The 20,012-nt window shown below is 41.4% G+C and overlaps 1 protein-coding gene across 1 annotated transcript; it reads left to right on the top strand.

Moving 5' to 3' along the window:
* Nucleotides 1-1,092: 1,092 nt before the first annotated feature.
* bltp3a (bridge-like lipid transfer protein family member 3A) lies at nucleotides 1,093-19,600 on the top strand. The gene is made up of 21 exons (XM_069660913.1): nucleotides 1,093-1,147; nucleotides 3,723-3,885; nucleotides 5,525-5,563; nucleotides 5,759-5,850; nucleotides 5,949-6,138; nucleotides 6,243-6,383; nucleotides 6,509-6,679; nucleotides 6,998-7,178; nucleotides 7,362-7,448; nucleotides 8,151-8,321; nucleotides 10,757-10,902; nucleotides 12,052-12,193; nucleotides 12,628-12,821; nucleotides 12,933-14,131; nucleotides 14,246-14,430; nucleotides 14,517-14,644; nucleotides 14,766-14,916; nucleotides 15,219-15,478; nucleotides 15,669-15,777; nucleotides 15,973-16,064; nucleotides 16,808-19,600. Exons 1-21 carry the CDS (start codon nucleotides 1,104-1,106, stop codon nucleotides 16,922-16,924), a joined length of 4,002 nt encoding a protein of 1,333 aa, XP_069517014.1. The 5' UTR covers nucleotides 1,093-1,103; the 3' UTR covers nucleotides 16,925-19,600.
* The last annotated feature ends 412 nt before the right edge of the window (nucleotides 19,601-20,012 follow it).

Here is a 20,012-nt window from a genome sequence, read left to right as displayed (position 1 = left end):
TTGGTCGGAATTGACCAAAAAAAAGGATGCAAATGGACGTGGGTTTCCATGATCTTACTGTTTTGTCAACATATTTGTTTGGAAAATATGATGGATATATTTGATTATGTTTCATGAGTTCATTTGAGGAAGTTGAAATGCCATTCAGTCAGGTGCAGGATAGTCTTTTCAAGACACTTTATAGAATTGATGGTTGGTTGTCACACTGTTACAGCTGCAGTTGCATGGTGCCTTCAATAATGTCATTTTTCACCACTGTGCCTTTCCAAATAAGACAAGCATATTTTCCTTGGATATTTACATAAACACACACACCATTTAGTTAGTTCCCATTAACTACCTGAGACTACTTTAAAGAATAAAATTAGTTACACACATCCAACATGTTGCCGTACGGAAGCCTATTGCTCAGAATTGCAAAAAAAGTAACTGTATCACGTTATAATGTGAAAAGTTTTATGTTATAACTAGATATTTTCACGTTATAACTTAATCATTTATTGTTATAACATAAAATGTAACATGTAATAACGAGATAAGTTTTATGTTGTAACAATATAAGTTATCACGTTATTGCATGAGAAGTTTCATGTTATGACAATATAAGTTTTCACATTATTACATGATACGTTTAATGCTTTGATAATGTAAGTTATCAGGTTATAAGGTGATACGTTTTGATAACAATAAATGATCACACGTGTTACTGATCCTTTTTATTTCCATTCCGCTTCTTTATTTTTTCTATTTTCACCTTAATAAAATGTGTTGTCCATAGACTATATAAATAAGGGATTCTCCGCACTTCTGTTGTCCCCAGAAAATCCAGAAGATGGCGTCGTTGCGTCGTAGAAGCTACCGTGTTTTGTTAGTGGAGCTCTAGAGTGTTGGTGTGTTCGTGTGTGTGTGATGTGTGTGTGTGAAAGGGGGTCAGCGGCTGTCCGGTGTTTTAGCGAGGTAGCAGCTAGCCTGTGCTGTGCCAACAGCGGCTAAAAGATGCACACAGCTAGCGCTATGTACGAAATAAAGATGCCTGGAAGCTAGTATATGTTTTTTTTTTAGGAAAAAACGCTGTTAGTGTTACAGCACAAACACTAGCAGAAATGGCCGGGATTATTAAAAAACAAATTCTGAAACATTTGTCAAGGTAAGTGAACATTTTTGCTGTGTGTTAGCAGAGTAGCCCAGCTGGATGATGGTTTTAACGTTAGAGCTCAAAACACAGCAAACGGTAGTTCGCTAGTATTTGAGCTACATTGATTTCCATAGTGGTTACCGTCTGTTAGCTTAACGCTAACGTGTTTGAACAGCCTCACGAGACGAACGTTAGAATAATTGTCAGGGACAGTGAACGCAGCACAGAACCCTAACCTAATAACGTTAACCATGTTACTTTTCAAGAATATGCATATCTGTTCTTATTACTATTTGCTATATGACAAAGACTGCCGTAATGCTTGCTTTGGAAAACAGATATATTAAATATTGTGGGCCTAATACTACCTCACATTACTGTTAAAACGCTCTCCTACTTACTTTTGTCATTAAGTCGTCATGGGCCATAAATACATGTATTTATTTAGCTGTTGAAATATGAAAAAGACTGTACCCTTATTGAATTACCATCCTTCTCTGATTATCTGTCTATCTATATGTCTATCTATCTATCTATCTATCTATCTATCTATCCTATTGAATTTATCCTCACTTCACCTCAAAAACATAGATATGACCTTGCACACAAATTTATTCAGGTACGGAAGCCCCAACTCTCAGAAAGTCTAATCTTATTTAGGTGTGTTGTTCTCGTTTGATTTCATGTATATTAATGAATGAATGAAAATCAGCTTAGGTTTGTTGTCTTTAATATCACAAATTCCCTATCACAATCTTTTTTTCAGGCATTATTTATTGACAAATATTGTATTCCCGTCACCTTCAGCCTCAGCTCCAGAGCTGGCTGCAGTATTTTCTCTGTACCTGCTCTTACTTCCTCTATATGTGATGCTGCTGCTTAGTCGATACACACAGAGCTATGCAATTATGCCTCCTTTTGTATGTTTAGTTTCAGAATGTATAGTATTTTCTGCTGCTGTCAGTTTGACACAGCTGGGAGGTGCTTATGATGGAGGGAAATGTTATGTTTTTAAAAGGCCTGTTTTACCCCAGCTGGATGGCTAGGGCTAAAGATGATGACAAGATTTGACAGTAGCTTTGTGCTAAATCAGTCAGAGCGCTTGTATTTACTGACTCATATTCTTCTCCCCTCTGTTGTCTCCGTTACTGAATAATTGAAATAACTTTTGCACCACATAAGAGAGAGTGGACACATACTTGTTAGGCAGACATGAAAGGGTTAGCATGCACTGCTCGTTTATGTTGTTGACCATGGCTTGTTTTAGGAAAGGAAATGGGTTTATCTTCAGCTGTCTTGCACCCTACTTTCAGAAATACTTAGAACCATTTTGAGATGATTCTTTATTCTTTACTTTTATAAAAACATTTCCTCATAAGAGCTTACCGTAGCAATATTTATGTAAAAGTATGGCCTTTTAAGACAAGATCATGCTATCAGTTTTCCCTGCAATGCATGTCAATATTAAGAATCTGTGTATAAGTTCATAGCTGCTGTAAACCTGAAACTTAAATACAGTGGACTCCTAAAACCACTGTGGCATTGTTGGATTAAAGTTGACCTCTTCAGGGGTGATTAGTTTGAATTATTTGGTATGTTTCATTGTAAAAGTTTGCACAATACCTTCTCTCTTGCCATTGATAAGCTGTGGAATGTCTGTCCTCTCTAAACCATGATAATCTTGGTAATAAGCCTACAATGCTGGTTTTATGAATAATAGTTGCTCTGTATAGTTATCTTTGCACAGATTTAGCTCTTAATTAAGAGTAACATTAATAATATTGCACAGTTGAATCAGAGCTGTATTGTATTTTCAGACATGTGGACTAGTTCTCACTTGATACTTAACTTATTGAAGGCCCTTAATGGGTGCTAATATAACATTTAATCAAAGCAATTAGCCCAGGTTTTGTCAACATTAGTAAAGTGTTGTAGTTGTTTGTTGCTCAGTGTCAAAGGGAAGCTTTTAAGCTTCGACTGTATTTTTAGGCTAATCAGGTAATGTATGTTCTTAGGGTGGACAGTGTCAAATGTTTGGCAAAATTGGACCCCATTCACGACTCATGTCATTTGTTTTATGATGCCATAAACTTACTGTGAGCCACACTGTGTATCTCTTTTGCCTGACATGAAGCCTGCTGCTTTTTCCAACAGTTTCTCTTGGTTGCTGTCTGAAATGTCATGGTGATACTGTTTGTCAGAACAGTTTAGTCATGTGGTTTGTGTGAAATTCAAATACTCAACAAATTGATTTTCGCTCATCGCTGCTATATTTACCCTGTGTGCGGTTGTAGCCTTGTCTCCGTTACACAAGAACCTCACAGAGGTTAGCCAAGATGGAGAGTAGAACTGTGCGAGGATAGTAAGGAGGCTGCTTCCCCTTCTTCCTGGGGTGACTCATTCAGCTGCACTACTTCTCATCTACGCTGCATAATTGAATTTTGTATATTTCTGTCTTCCTCTAGTGACGTACACAGATGATGTCAAGTGTTTTCCTGAGAAATGTTTAATGAACCTACTACAGATTTGAGTATTCACCTTTAAACATTATGTTATAACATTTTATCTGGCTCTTTTTCTTCGACAGGTTCACCAAGAATCTCTCCCCGGACAAAATCAATCTAAGTACGTTGAAGGGCGAGGGGCAGCTGTCCAACCTCGAGCTCGATGAAGAGGTTCTGCAAAACATGCTCGACCTGCCTACCTGGCTTGCTGTCACTCGGGTCTACTGCAACAGAGCCGCCATCAGGGTACGTTAGAGACTAGTCAAACCTGATTGTGTAGCTGGTCTGACCGGTGAGCCTGTCTCCCTTTTTATAAGAACACTATTAAAACACAAGCTGGTACAGAATCACTACATACTACCTGTAATTTTAGTAATTCTCAAACCAAACGAAGGGTTTCTGTTTGTTTATCTGTTTGTTTGAGTGCATGGGGTGATAGAGAAAATGAGAAGTGGCAGTAACACAGAGATAAGCACCACTACAGGCCCCCCTGAGGACATGATGGTCCTTCAGACCAGCGCTGGTTGTTGATAAAAGGGAGACGGGCCGTGATTCAGAGGGACACAAAAGGCCAGAGGCCAGAGTGATCCTGAGATGCACTGGCTGCTGTGCATGGAGCTGTCAGGATGCTTGGTTTGTGCTCCCAGATAATATTATTAATACTACATTTTAGACATTTGCGTCACATCTGAATTCATTTTTATTTGTATTTTTATAACTAAAGAGTATTCTACACACACAAATATTTGAATCCCTTAAATTAAATTTCTTGTTAAGTTTCCATAAAAGGTTGTTCAAAAGGAGCAAGCATTTTTCAATATTGTAGGACTGTATTGCTTATAATATTATGTGTGTATATTACACAATATTTATTAGCTTTCCTCTAGTTGCTTATGTGTCATTTTTAAACCCATCTCCTTGTTATTCAGCCTGACTGAGCTCCTGATAAGTGTAGCATTCTCTTCTGAGCTGTATCTTCATGAGGTTTGTGGTGTTGCTATAAGTAGACAAGAGTCACAGCTGACTCAAGTGAAAACAACTGCCTGCTTTGAGGTGTTAACTTATTTGTTTTTTTCATATTTTCCCTCCATCTGAAGTACCCTGGGCTAACATATTTTAAAGAAGCTCTAACTAAGGCCAAAATATCTTGGTTATATTGATCCAAACAATCTCTGCTTTGATGTACAGTTTCCAGAGACGGTGGCTGCTTCTCAGTGGATTTCTCTAAGTTGAAGTAACTTTATGTTTTGAGAAGTTTCAACTAGAACTACTCTTCTGAAAGTGAATTGTGATGTCCTTGTTTCTCTTTCACCCGTCTTATGGTTAGCAATGTGACTAGGGCATCCACGACTTTGGTCACACTTTTAAAGATGGACAGTAGCAGTGACAGTTTGTATATAAAGTCATGATCCCCAGAGCATGAGTCCTCGTGGCTTTGGTGTCCCCCTGTTTTTTCCCTTTTTAAGTACTGAAGCAAAAAATGTCACTGAAAATATCACATTCCTTCTCTAGGTTTATGTGAAGAATTAATTTTAAGCTGCGCATCTTTGATCCATTTTGTCTGTATTAGCCAGTTGTGATGATGAGCCATGTTTGTAGGCTTAATGTAATCTTTGTTTGTGACCGTACTTTATTCCTCTTTTCCTCTTGTTTAGTTCCTTAGAAACAGGCAGGGTAAGAATATCTTTGTTGATGGTTGAAGTTGATTTTTAAATGGTTGAGCAGAAATACCAGTGTGACTACAAGTATTACAATGTGGCAGTTATTTTTGAGGCTGTGGAAGCTCGCTGTGCCCTTCTGCCCAGTGAATGATAAACAGTGCAGAATGCTGCTGTAGCAACTGTTTGTGACTGACCTTGTGGACCCTGCTGTCCTTTCCTCTTAGATACAATGGACCAAGTTGAAAACCAGCCCCATCTGCCTGGTAAGAATGATGTTATTTCTAATCTTCTCCAGAAATCCTGTAAATGTATGCAACACTATTCATGGTCTGTCGCAGTAACCTACATAGTTATTTGATTTATTGTACTGCCCTGTTATCATCGGTAAACATTAGCATACAATAGGGCAAGAATAAACAGAGGAACAACATAAGATAACTGTTTCCTCCTTTGTGCAGTTCTTGGATAAGGTAGAAGTAGAAATGAGGACGTGTGAGGAGCCCCGTCCACCCAATGGCCCCTCTCCTATAGCCATTACGGAAGGCCAGAGGTGAGCCTGCAGGATTCCTATGCCATTATGATTCCTATGTCATGTATGTGGTGACCACTGCCTTGTCCATTGCTCATGTTTGCATTGTGTGTTCACAGCGAGTACGGCTTTGCAGAGAAGGTGGTGGAGGGCATGTCTGTGAGGATCAACTCCATCACCATCAAGGTGCAGTCTCGTGCCTTCCACGCCTCCTTCGAGCTCTGGCAGCTTCAAGGCAACAGCCTCAACCCCAAGTGGCAGCGCAGTGACCTCCGCTACACCCGTGTCACTGACCCAAAGAGAGGAGAGGTACAGTGCTCACCCATCTCTCAATCTGTTAGAAGGCCCAACACCAGAACATTGTGTTTTGTGTTGATCCTGATTGGATTATTTTATTTGTTTGTTTCTATCAGGTGTTGACATTCAAAGAAATCAACTGGCAGAGTCTGCGAATCGAGGCGGATGCCATTGAGAGTGACGACCAGGACCTCGGTAGCACCCCTTTACGCCTCATCACCAATCAGGGTCGCATTCGCATCGCTCTGAAACGCAGAGTAAGGCTTTGTCACTACCTTCACTGTTTTGTTATTTAACTCGTTAGATATCGCATAACTTACCTCATCTAAATTGCAAACGATTTATCACAAGTCAAGTTTGATTCTTCATTGTTCTCCTCTAGATAAAGGACTGCAATGTGCTGGCATCCAAGCTGCTTTTCATTCTGGACGACCTGCTGTGGGTGCTGACGGACTCTCAGCTCAAAGCCATCATCCATTACTCCAAGTCTCTCAGTGAGGCCATGGAGAAGTCTGCCCAGCAGAGGAAGAGCCGGACGGCTGAATCCCTGCAGGTCCTGCCTCCCTCTTGCTCATGAATGTTTGGAGAAAAATCACTGCAAAGTTGAACTTTATAATATCTTTGCTGACCTTAAGTATGTCTATGATGTATGATGTTTAAATAAGGTTATGGCACTATAAATAAAGCATGTTAACTATATTCATAGATTGTTAGACAGACTCCAGATAAGTTTGTAGATGTACATTCTTCCAGTAAGACTCAAGAGCTTTAAATCCAAATCAGTTGGCACAAGACTATTTCTTGAAATGTTTCTGGACATTGTAGATCATCTTTCAGATTTAGATTTTTTATGTCTCTATTGTGTTTACAGACTGCTCCTCCATCGCCTGGCATCCACAACCTTTGGACTGACCCCCCACCTGCGCCCACTGGCACCCCCAACACCACGAGTCAATACTTCGATCTCTATGATGTCAAGGAATCTTCCTATCATACCTTCATATCCCGCTTGGACTTACACATATGCAACGACAGTTCTTCAATGGATGAAGGTTGGTTGGAAATAAGTCACCATGTGCCAGAAAGCATAAATATGTAACTCAAATATAAGCAGTTTGACATCAGTATAAATCCAAAACTGTGCTCCAGTGAATCCCTGAAAACAGTGAATGTTCTGGTATGTGGATAATTAAAGTCAAGCTGGTTTTAAAAAGCTATCATGTGATATTTTATAGATGAGCCTCCCCCACCGGGCTTGCAAGGTGCCATGCAGCTTACATTCAAGAAGCTGGGTTTTGACTACTACCCCATCCACAGACCGGGTGAGTGTGAGGACTTTCTCTGGCTATAACTCTACTGCAGCTTACCCAGAGGCTCTCTGTGCTCTAACTGTAACCACTGCATTCATTCATTCATTCATTCTGGCCTAGCTGTTAGGAGGATTACTATTCAAGCAGACTAATGGCCCGGGAGAGCGTGCCCGGCGTCATTATTCTTTCTGGAATTCCTGGAGTGTCGAATGTGGGGCAGCAGAGCCTCTGGAGCTGATTATGGTCAATTAAACAGAGATAGAAAACATTACAGTTATAAAACAAAAAGGGATTCATTAAAAACGATGATGTTTTTGAAGTGTAGTCAAAAGCGTAAAGATTTATATATCAACACAATACAACTTTATACACAACATATACAGTATATGTTGTGTATAAAGTTATATAAGTAACTGCACATAGTGAGCTCACATATGTGTGAATACCAGCGTTGAAAAGTGGGCTGCTTTGTTGAAACATGCAAGGAATTTAACTGCAGTTCTCACTCACAGGAACACATTTACAGCACGGCACAGATATCCACCTGATAAACAAACTTACATGTTTACATAAAGACAGCAGCTGGACAGATCCGATTTTTACCATGAACTGTGTGCACAGGCTCTCAGAGTCTGTGTCAGGCGTTCTGTGTAAGCCCTTGAATGACTGCTGACTCATAACTGCCTTTTTCCCTTTGCCAATGCTCTGATACAGCCGATGGATGTCGACACTGGGAACGCCACTGTGGAGCCATGGAGGCTCAGCTCCAGTGGGCTGGGAAACTGCTGCAGGAGTACCAGAAGAGAGCAGAGGCTTCTGGGTTCCCTGGGCCACATACTGAGGCGCCCCAGCCAAACAATGACTCCCATGCAAGGACAGGTGCAGGTATTACAGCATAAGCAATTTCTTTGTGACAGCTAAACACGGTTACAATTATACACACCTAACATGCGTTGAAAACAAGAGGGGAATCTTAAAACACGACTACAAGCCTTGTAATGCTACACTTAGCAGACACCTGACCATCACACGTATGAGCTTGTCAGACATCCTGCTCTATAAACAAGGGCATAAATAGAGTTTTGACCTTCCTCTGTGGCCATAACAGCCCCTCCCCCCTCTTCTGGTAAGGCGTTCACAACATTCTGTGAATTTGTGCCCCCTCAGACAATAGTGCATTTGTGAGGTCAGGCTCTAATGTTGTGTGAGAAGGCCTGGCTCGCAATCGGCGTTCTTATAACTCACAAAGGTCTTCATTAGGATTGAGGTCAGGCCGCTGTGCAGTTTCTGTACACATAAGGAAGCCAACAATGTTTTTATGGTTATGCTTTGTGCACAGGGGTACAGTCATTGCTGAAACATCAAGGGACTGCCCCGAACTGTTGCAATAATGTTAGAAGACCGTTTTTTCAGGGCCGATACCGATTAGTAGTAGTCAAGGAGGCTGATAACCGATATTTGGAGCCGATATTCATTTGCAGTAAAAGTGAAAATATTGGCGTCAAAATTTTGAATAATACAAACTCCAACACTTAACTTTGTTTAAATGCCTTTAAGCATATGTTTATTAAACAAACAAACAAAAAGCGCAGGGAGTTCCCAGGGTCAGCAGCATCTCTTATGAAGTTAACTGAAAATTGTAATAAATAAATAAATAACTTCCTGAAGTTTTATAAAGTAAATAAAACAAAGTTAAATAAAATTAGCAAAGAAATGAACTTTTTCTCCTCTCAGCCCTGTGTGTGAGCACTCTGCATGCACAGCTTTCACTGCTGATTGGCTGTTACCCGTGCCATCAGAGCCAAAATAACCCAGTTTTAAATTGATCGGCCATCGGATTAAAAAAATAAAAAATAAAGGCCGATGCCGATATGCGTCAAAATGCCGAATATCGGCCCTGATAATCGGCCCGGCTGATAATCATCTATCCCTAGTTAGAAGCCCCCAATTAGCTAAAATCTCTTTGTGTCTTGTAGCTTTAAGCAGACCCGCCACTGGAACTGACAGGTCAAGTCTTAACCTGAAAAAAGGCCCCAGATTATTATCATTATCCCAATTCCCAACCAAAATGTCAGTAGCCTGTGTGTATCCTGGTAGGTAGAGTTTGCCTGGTAGCCAACAAACCCAGATTCCTCCCTCAGACTGCCAGATAGTGAAGTATGATTCATCACGTCCAGTAGAGGCACTCTTTACCCCACTCCAGCTTCATGGTCTGCGTTGTGGATGCTGATGTGAGACTTGGTGACCGATGTAATGAAGCTCACAACACGCAGCTCTTGTGCTAATGTTGCTTCTAGAAGCAATTTGAAACACTGTAGTGAGTAATGATAATAATAGGCGCTTTTAACACGCTACACGCTTCAGCACTTGTTAGCCCCAGCTCTGTGAGCATGTGTAGTTTATCACCTCGTGGCTGAGCTGCTGTTACTTCTTGACGCTTCTACTTTGAAACAATAGCACTTACAGTTGTTTGGAACAGATGTATAGAGGTGTGGAAAGGTGGCATCCAATTGCAGTATCACGTTTTTATTCACTTAGTGAGTTACAACCCAATCGAAATGTTTGTGTATGTAGATTTATGCCGACATTCTGGATTTTGTCTGGACTGTTAGAAATGAATGTGGCTGATACACCTAAACATAATAATTAGTGGTGATGTCCACTGACTTTTAGAAATATAGGTATGACCCCATCCCCCATACAAATCAACAGAAGGCTCAGTAACAACACAGAAGGCACAAATTCTAAGCTGTAAAAATATTTCTGATCATCACGACCCGGTTAGAAATTAGTGTTTCTCCTCTGTAAGGGCCCGATCAGACAGGACGCGTTTTGCAGGCATAAAACGCGAGGCGCACCACACTGCCTTTTTGTGAAAGTAAACACCCGATCAGACAGAGCGCATTTTAGCAGCTGGGTGCGGCTTTTTTCCCCCTACTGTTGTTAAGGCAACCACCGAATCATTAGCTGTCATTAACCTAACCGTTACATTGTAAACTGACAGAAGGCTCGCCTCTCCTTTCATCCGATTGCACAAGGAGAAAAAACGCCCATGACCTCGGGCGCTTTTCTGCTTTGAGTTTAACTTTTTTCAACTCGAGGCGCTCGGAGCGTTTCCTCAAAAACGCGATGCGCACAGAGCGGAAAAAGGCGAGGGGCTCTGCAAAGCAAAAGCAGCACGCAAAAAGCGTCCCTCTCATTGAAAACAATGACAAAAAAGCCGCCCCCAGCTGCTAAAACGCGTCCTGTCTGAACAGGCCCTAAGTGATTCTTTCTGCCCTTCTCAATGTGTTCTGTTCTCTCCCATGTTCATACTTCAGATCATCAAACCAGTCCCAAGTCCAGCCCGCCTGCAACAGAGGCGGGATCGAGAAGGACCTCCGCCGCAGCTCCCTCAAGACCCTCTCTGAAGAGGCTGCGATCGTGCTGTGTGGTGGTCAGGATGGATGACGTGAACATTCACCAGGCAAGCTTTTATCATCCGCTAATTTGATTTACTTGCTTTAACGGAGGCCTTACGTCAATAAGTGCACTAAGGGACTGAAAGCAGGCAGGCAGAACCCCTCCTTTAATCATGTTTGATTACGGCTCACATGCAGTTGCTAAATGGATTAGGGGTGACTTTTAACATACATGCAAAAAAATAATTATGTATTGGCTGTAGCTCCACAGATAGCAAGATAACTGCTGTATGCTCATCACTTGCAGTTTGCTAGAACCAGAGGAAGGCGTGTCAAACTGGCAATCCTGCAGACATCTTCCTGACAGGCCTGACAGAGGGAACAAAAGTCTCTTTCACACCATCTCTTACATTGACGTGATGGTGTTTAAATGCTTCTAATCAAATTGCCTTTTTTGGGAAACAACAGAAGATGTATTCTTGTGTAATAATAGCATATGTGACAGCCACAGCTTTGTAATAAAGTGTAAGTTAAACAGAATGGTTACTTAAGTGGCAGTAAAATAGCTCAGTATGAGAAGCATTCAACCCCATACATGCCACCTCATCTGGCTGCTTCACTGCCTCCTTCACATTTCTTTCTCAGGCTGCTTCTGCATTTTCACTTGGGAAATGTCACACTTTGCATCATGACAAATCTTAACAGTTCCAATGTTATTTTAGGTTCAAGACACTTGTAGTTCCTCATTTGCAAGAAACACCCTGGGGAAGTTCTGTACAGGTCTGGGTCTCCACCTTCAGCGACAGGATGTCCCTAATGTTCAGACTCAGGTCTTTTAGTTCTGTTATGTGCAACATGCCTTTGTTGAGAAATAAGAGTTCTTTTTCTTTCTTTGTTATTGTGTCTTGAACAAGGCTAGTAAATGGAAAAAAAATCTTTTTATTTGTGGTATTTACTTGTCTGTTCTGACCTCTGCACCCCTCACCTTACCTGTTGGACATATTTTGTATTATATTGCTTTTTTACATCTTATTCTTATAGTCAATTTTTAAATCTTATTCTATTTAAGGTCCCTGACAGTCGGAGTATTAATGTTTAATAGTTTTTTAAAAACGTATTTTTATTCTACTTTGATGTGAATTGTTCTGCACTTAAACACCAAGTCAAATTCCTCATATGTGTAAACAAACTTGATTCTGATTCTGAACATTTAGGTGTCGACAAGGGGCCGTCAAAACAAGAAGACCCAGTCTTTATTATCCTGCAACCGTAAATCCCTGCGTTTGCCTGACAACGTACCAGCAGTTCATCTGCAGTTAACTGAGTACTACTTTCCTGACAACCCCACTGTATCAGGTATCGCGGAAACGTTAACTTTATTTATTGTTATCAACTTTTATAAGTTTAGTTTTGTAAGAACAATGTATGTCTTTTTGCTTCAACATTTTTCTCTAAAATTCCTTAACAAATTATTTTAATGACAGCACAACCCTCCTTTCATATAAAGTGTAGTAATACAGACTTGTTGACTTTTACCGTATTACATTTACATAACAGAAACTTAACTTTACGTGCAACCTTGTAAAAAGTACTTTTTGATTTATTGGGTGTAAATGTAAGTGTTGGGTTTAACAGTAAATGTGTGTTTGCACAGTATTTACTGAAAACCGGACGTTAGTTCTGAATTTCTTGTTACTTTTCAGCTTGGTTTTGCTATGTAACAAATGATGACGTGTGAACATCAAACTTGTCATCGATCAGCATCTCTTGCCGTTTTTTCCTTCTCCCAGTTCCCACCACAAACCTGTATGCCCAGCTGAATGGCCTCCAGCTCTGTGTTGACCCAGCCAGCGTGCTGTGGATCAATCTGTTCTCCAGGGGTCTGCTGCACACCTTGGACCAGGTCAAAGCTTTCTACCACCTGCAAGACAGCTGCAAGGCTGAAGAGCATGTAGACATCTGCATGGATGCAACTCAGCTCAAGGTGAACAAACGATTAATGGTGTCTTCTTTTTGATGACATATATTTGTATTGCACTTCATACAAATGTTTGTGAACTCCTGGATGAAGTGACTGTTTTGTTTCTTTTTCTAGCTTGTAATCCCTTTGGACTCATCCATATTGGACCATCCAGAGCGTCCGCAGTCCCTCTCTGTCACTGTGCCCCAGATGGTTCTAAGCAACACCCCCTACTGCCCTAATGGCTCCAGGGCTGACCTCAGCAGCACATATGACAAGTTTGCAAGCTGCCCTTTCTTCCAGACGACACCTCCTTGCCCCTACCCCAGAGACCAGAGTGCCTTCCACCCCGTCCCATCCACCTTCTTTCAGCTCTCTCAAGAGACCGAGCCCCGACCTCTTGACATAAAGAAGCTACGATCGCGAGATATCTGGTCTCTCAGTCTCTCCCGTGTGACTTTAGGTTTTGATGGAGCTCGGCGTTTCCCCAAAGGCAGAACCCAACCTTTTGTTGAACCCTTTGCCATGTCTGTTTGGATTTGTCAGCCGCTTGCCTTTAGAAATGGTTCACCGTCTTCCTCCTCCAGTCCCAGCGGGGACCAGCAGGTTTCCTCAGAGCAACAAGACACATCCCTCGCCTCAATCCACTTCTTGGCCCACACCATCACTCCAGTAAAGATGTGGCTCAACCACTACCAGTACGTGGCCCTGCTGAGGATGAGGGACGCCATGGCTCGGTTGGGGGCAGAGCTGGGCCGGGATCTTCGGGACGTTAAACAGGCTCATGGCCAGAAGACAAAACCTGCCACCGTTTGTCTTGCCCTCCTGGTGGACTCGGCGGAATTGGGTCTCTTGTTGCCGGCAGTGTGCACAGAGCCTGAGGGTGAGGTCCCCCACACCCCAGAGACAGACAGCCCGAGCATGACAGACTCTGACATGTCTCCCACTCATCACCCTGAGGATGTGGTCCCCGAGGACAATGGATTAGAAAACGGCCTCTCCATCAATGCCGTCATTGATCAGGACGAACAGGACGGGGTGGTAGAGGAGGCATGTGAGGCAGTGGAGGAGGGGTTAGATGGTTTGACAGCACAGGAAGACACTCCTGTTCTCTCACCTGCACTCTCACCCGGACACTCCCCCGTCCTCTCTCGTGAGCCGTCCAACTTCAGCCTGGAGGGAGAGCTGTCGAGCGCCATCAACGTCACCAAGGATGTGACCAAAGATGCCATTAGTGCCTCGCTGGACCTGACCAAAGGGGCATTTTCAATTACAAAAGACGCCTTTAGCATGCTGAGTCGTGGCTCAGGGATGAGCAAATTGTTCAGCACAAAGTAAGTGCTAGTGCTCTCCTGCTGGGCTGTTGGCATCATAATGTTTGTGTGTCTGGAAGCCATGCTGTGTGCCGCATGCTTATACTGGCAGTTTTTATGTGTGTGTGTTTATAGGGACCAGGTCCAGCGTTCAGAGGAATCCTCCTCCTCTGTGGCTGCAAGCCCACGCCACAAATCCATGAAGCAGTCGCCCTCCCAGCATTCCTTTGATAGTGCTATCTTAGATGGCAGCCTGCCCGATGAAAATCTCTCTGTGCACAGTGATTTCAGCGAGAATTTTGTTGTTCTCATGGACTCAGGTGCTTAAAAAAAACATTACATTTACATGCAATTCTTTCAAATTACAACATGCGACCTCTACTTTAAGTGTGTATCATGTTTCCAGAGTCTATGCGTCCCAGCAACACTCCTCTGGGCAGTAGAGGAAGCGCAACTCCAGGGACAGATAGACGCTCTTCAGCTGAACTCAGCAGCTCTCTGTCCCAAAGCATTGAGGATGTATCACAGGATATGGTGGGTGACTATGCTCATGTAACATCTGTTGCATTGTCAGTGGAGTCCGAGCAAATGCTGTTTTCAAATCCGAATTACAGTGGTTGAAATGTTACATTATTGTGATGTGCTGTTGTTGCAGTCCTCTGTGTTGGTGCTGATCCTGAGTGGAACAGCTTGTACCATGGAGGTAAAGGGAGAAGACCAAGTTGTAGCTGTAGAAACCCAGAATCTGACCCCTGTGCAAATGGGCAACATCAAGGTAGCAGACCTGCATGCTGGACTCGTACAAGGTATGGTTTTGTTTCCTTTCAACAAACTCTTATAAAATAATTTAAATGTAATCCTATTTAAAAAGACTATGTTGAGATTTTGGACAGGATCAAGAAAAAGGTCTGTGAATGTAGAAGAATGTAAAGCAATCCTGTTTAACGTTCTTTGGCATCTTAAGGTCAATTTACTCTTAAATGACAGTGTGCGATCTGACACAGGAAAAGATGCTGATCACGTTCCATTGTGGAAAATATGCTGGAACCTGTTGCATTATTAAATGCCCACATGGCTTACAAAGGTATTTCCTCATTTCTTTCTGCAGCTCAAGGAGGATCCGCTCAGAATGCCGAAGGCAGTAGGCTCTCTCCTGCTGTGTGCATGCGATCAGAAATGGGTCCATCTGCTGCCCGACACTCGGTTCTGGCTGAGTCTATGGGCTTCCTGGATATCAGAATACAGGACTTCAAGGCGGAGCTGTTAGCCTCCACGGTGTCGAACATTGGTCCTTTTCTAGAAGATGAATTCAGTGTTGACGGTCAGCCGATGCAGTTACACTTAAGCAACATCACCATTACTATTAAGGTGAGTTGTTGATGCCGTCAGGATTTGGGGTTATCATTTTGAAATGGCTGTTGCTGTTGAAAATGAATTGTATCTATGATTATGTCTGATATTATCACGCGATTTTGCTCTCAATTCTTTACATTGAATGTGAACAAACAGTGTTGCAGTGTATGCATCTGGTTGACTGTTACGAGTGTGCTTCTTTTAGGATGATAGCCCCAAAATCTACCCAACAGCCCCTCAGCCCGTCCCAGCCTCTTTTATTGTAGATAAGCTGCTCCTCGAGCGCGGTGAAGACGGCCTGATGAGGCTCAAAGGTGAGCAAGAAAATAACTTGTCAGTTTGAGGTTTGTAAACCATTACAAATGTCATGCTTGTGAGAAATAACGTTACACAATCTCAGTAGGATCATGAACCGTAAAACGATAAATACTCCAACTCACAACATCTGCTGACACATCTCTCCAGAAAAGACGAACAGAAAGTTATCGCACCATTTCCTTTTATTGCAGCTGGAGGTTCAGACCCTAAAGACTCACCAGGTGCTCATGTTGGCGGCACGGACAACGCGAACAGTTTCTTCTCGGTTCAACATCAGTGGGAGGTAAGGGAGGAGGGGCAGTACCAAGCACTGTATATGCTTCAGCTCAGTGTGTCTGCAGACGAGGGCAAAGCCAGGGTTTTAGAAATACTGGACCTCAACATGCAGTTGTTTTTTTTTTAATCTGAAATTTTTCACTGCTTGGTTGGATTAACAAATGTCTTAAAAGTTATACTTAAAATACATTTCCAGGCACTTTTTATTATATGCCTCCAAACAATGTTGATGGTGAAATATATTGTTGTAAACTCTTTGTTTTGTTTTGTTAAAAAAATCAAATCTCTCTACAAAATTAATTAGTTGTAATTAGTTGGCAAAAACATCCCCCAAAATACAGAGTAGCTTGGCGCTGTCTGTATCACTTTCACGGTGATTAGGCATACAACAAACAAAAGGACCTCTTTGTTTCGTATTGTAATGTGTATGAATGAATATAGACACTGTACCAGGCATGAGGCTGCGAGTAGCTCTGAGCTACGATACTTTTAACAGGACTTTTTGTTTCTTTAATCTTTTATCCGTCGGGTCAAGATCTTGAAACCTCAGCTGAGTTTCTACTCATGTTTTAATCTGCAGTCATCTGCTCTGTCTATCTTAAACACAGCTGTAATACTGAGGTCCTGTTACTTGTCACAAGATTGTGTAATGGAGTTGTAATTACACCTGTTGCTGTCTCTCTGAATCTGATATCTGCTCCACTTGCCAAAGCTCTAGCTGCAACTAACCAACTGAATAACCTGTTACAGATACAAATCCTGGAGTCCCAGCTCTCTGACACGCAGGCTGCTCTCACCCAGGCCGTCACTGACAGAGAACGCCTCCTCCTGGAGGTCAGGAAGTATGACCCCACATTTAATCTCTGAACACCTCTGGTTTTTCCACCACTCCTGCTGAGGAACAGAGATGGGATGTATCAGGCTGGATGTGGGGAACCAGCAAGTCATTCAAAGCATATCCGGACATTTGGATGTGTTTGTATAGAGTTGCCGCTTTGGATCACTTCCAATTTATACACTGTTCATGAGATTACAAACATCCCCTATAATCACTTACTAAAAAGGGGAACCTAGTGAACTAACTGGTAGGTACATTAATTGTACTACTTTTTATCTGGCAGTCTAGATACTCCTCACTGCTGTACTAAACACCAATTGTTCTGCTTATTTCTCATCCAAAATCGGTGTGAACAGTGAAGTTATTGTGTGGTTTCTGTGTTTGTCAAACAGCATGCAAGGATAAATATCATCAAGCTTTAATTTAAGTATTTGTGTTACAGAGATGTTAAGTCAAGCACATGCCAAAACCTCCTGTTCACATGCACTAACACTGCCAGACAGCTGCTAGTCCATCAGGCTCTTCTTCTCCAGAACACAAGCATGCTTTGTGAACAGTAGCACATGTACAGAACGCTAAGTAGACTTTGTAACGTAGCTTGCTTCTGTTAGGTGTGTGTTCCTTTTGAGTTTTAAGTATTGTAAAGAATAATATCAGCTGTTACATGTTGAAATGTGTCGTGAAAGGTAGGGAAAACAATGCACTTTTTAAAAGAAAAAATAGAAAGCAGGACTTCACTGCTTTCATGGAGATGCATCTCAATTTCCGCCTCTGTTGCTTTATCACCGGGGTGGAATAGTTACACACTCTTATCAAGTTCTCACCTTCTCAGAAAGCGGGTCGAATCATTCCCAGTGTTATTTTTACTTTGTGTTGTGAAATGTTTGATCATGCTGCTGTTGTGCCGTGAAACAATGTGCTCTGTGCTCGAACGTTCACTCAAGATGACTCGCCTTTTTACGATTCCTCCCTCAGCTGGGGGAGAGCAGGTTGAGCAGCTTACATTTTGTAAATGGGTGATTCTGTGTTCACTCAAACCCTTTGGTTTAAAGAAGTTTGCAAGGATTAAACCAGCTACCAGAGCTATACCCCTTGATCTCCTTAAAACTTGTTTTGCAGCTCGCTGAGTCGGACTGCTGGTGTTGCTACTTCTGTGGGCATAGAACAGTAGTGAGACATCACTACTAAAAGCTCATTCTGGATGTTCTCCTTGTTTGTATTTATTTAGGTTTCTTAAAGCATGTTTTTTATTTGTTATACAGCGTTTTGAAGCCATATCAATCAAAGAAAATGACATGAAAAAGGTTGTGGTACTTATAATGTATGCACGCACAACACAGTGTGTCTTGAAAATGACCAAATTCACTACAAAGGCTGATATTTTTCAGTTTGTTAATCTTGGTCTGCTGCAGATTTTCTCTTTCAGGCCAGCTGCCTGACAAATTTTTTTGTCACTGTCTATTTACCATGCATAAATCTGTTATATGCATAAATTGAAACAATGATGATGTTGTTCATCACAAAGACTGTAACAGTATAACATTCATTTTATGAATGCTGTCTTGGAATTGACGTCTCTGTGAGCTACATTTTATGCACAAGTGTTCTATTGTTAAATCAGTGGTTTAGCATTTTGCCTTCGGAGGTATGGTTAGCCATCTTGGTGGTTGCAAAGCTGTTATGTTCACTTACATTTGTCATTGTCCCATTGTGTGCTTGGGAGACCCCTGGTGGTTGTGATGTGCCATTGCACTCCACATTCCAAACATAATTTTTTATCTTTCTGTTCTCCTTTTTTAAACACTGGTGGCCTTGCAAGCTATGAATGACAGATTTGCATTCTTACGGAGGAATGTAAAATATTCAAGCAATAGAAAGACAGCTTTGGTTTAACCAAAAATATTAAAAAATACTGTAACACTACACATTTATAATGTGTAATTCTTTCATTTTTAAGTTGACTAATGTCAAAATAAAAATGGTTACTTGACTCTCATTGTTGAACTGCATGTGGTCATCCTCACTCCATCAGTGTATTAAAGCAGTTATACTGCCCTTTAGCCTCAGTATCACTTCTAGTTATGAGCTCCTGCTCAGTTTTTGATGTTAGTGTTTTTGCATGGCCTTAGTGGAAAAAGATACACTTACATAATATTGAACTTCCCAAGCTGGAAGCAACATGTAGCTGATAATGTTTATCTAGTTCCCCCTCTCCTCAGTCAGGTGTCAGTGTTAAGTAGCATCCATGTTGTGCAGACAAACTGGTGCTCTGAGATCCATCTGCTCATAACCCTGCAGAAGGAGGAGATGGACAGAGAATGAAGCAGGACTCACTTCATGATAACTGGTTTTCTCCCTTGTCATATGACTGACCTGGCAAAACGTTTGCCACTGTAAGCAGATGCATGTACTGAAGTGATGCTGTATAGTTTCTGTGAATTACTTGCACTTGTGTGACATATTCACTGGAAATTGCACTTGTTTTCACTTCGAGGATTGCAGAGGAGTCCTTGTGAAATCTTCCTGAGTGACGCAAATGTTGGAGACTTTGTGGACAGTATTTTTGTCAGTTGTGTGGAGTTGCATTGAATTTTGTAATGTCTTTCACTTCATTGAGACTAATATAAAATTGGTTCTGTGAACCAAAGCTAGTATGTGTAAAATATTTTAAAGGTGAAAGAATAAATGATTAATTGCTGAACACATCTCAGTTGTGCCTTTAAGTTATTATAGAAAATGCATGTTTTTTTTATTTATTTATTTTTTACAATCTCTTGCATCCAAGCACCATTTGCCTTTAGATAAACAGAAACTTGTGTTCAAGTCTCACCCCAACTAGTTTAGTAGTGGTGATTTTGGTTGAACGTAACCTAAAAAAAAAACCCTACACATTTCAAAATAAAATCTATAACAAAGTTCTTTATTGTAGTATTTTGAAACACACAATGAATTCATGTGAGCTGAATGATAACAGTAACATCTTACCTGAAACGATTTTCCTGATCATTAATAAAATAGTCCAAAAAGTTATAACATGATATATATGTAATAGCATAGCATTTTGACTGAATTGGGAAATAAAAACAATTACATTTTTTGTATAAAACTTTATTTACA

This window comes from Semicossyphus pulcher, unplaced genomic scaffold (genome assembly GCF_022749685.1).
Source record: "Semicossyphus pulcher isolate SPU_LCO1_2020_fin unplaced genomic scaffold, fSemPul1.0.p SCAF_13, whole genome shotgun sequence".
In the NCBI taxonomy this organism is placed as follows: Eukaryota; Metazoa; Chordata; class Actinopteri; order Labriformes; family Labridae; genus Semicossyphus; species Semicossyphus pulcher.
The sequence above is the reverse complement of the archived record's forward strand: the minus strand, read 5'-3'. Positions and strand labels throughout refer to the sequence as shown.

What these genes read in the sequence shown, in the direction of transcription:
- bltp3a (XM_069660913.1), top strand. Translation starts at nt 1,104, where the DNA reads ATGGCCGGGATTATTAAAAAACAAATTCTGAAACATTTGTCAAG. An exon ending in CAGTTCTTCAATGGATGAAG is followed by an intron (nt 7,179 to 7,361) that starts GTTGGTTGGAAA and finishes GATATTTTATAG; the next exon opens with ATGAGCCTCCCCCACCGGGC. An exon ending in CGGTTCAACATCAGTGGGAG is followed by an intron (nt 16,065 to 16,807) that starts GTAAGGGAGGAG and finishes AACCTGTTACAG; the next exon opens with ATACAAATCCTGGAGTCCCA.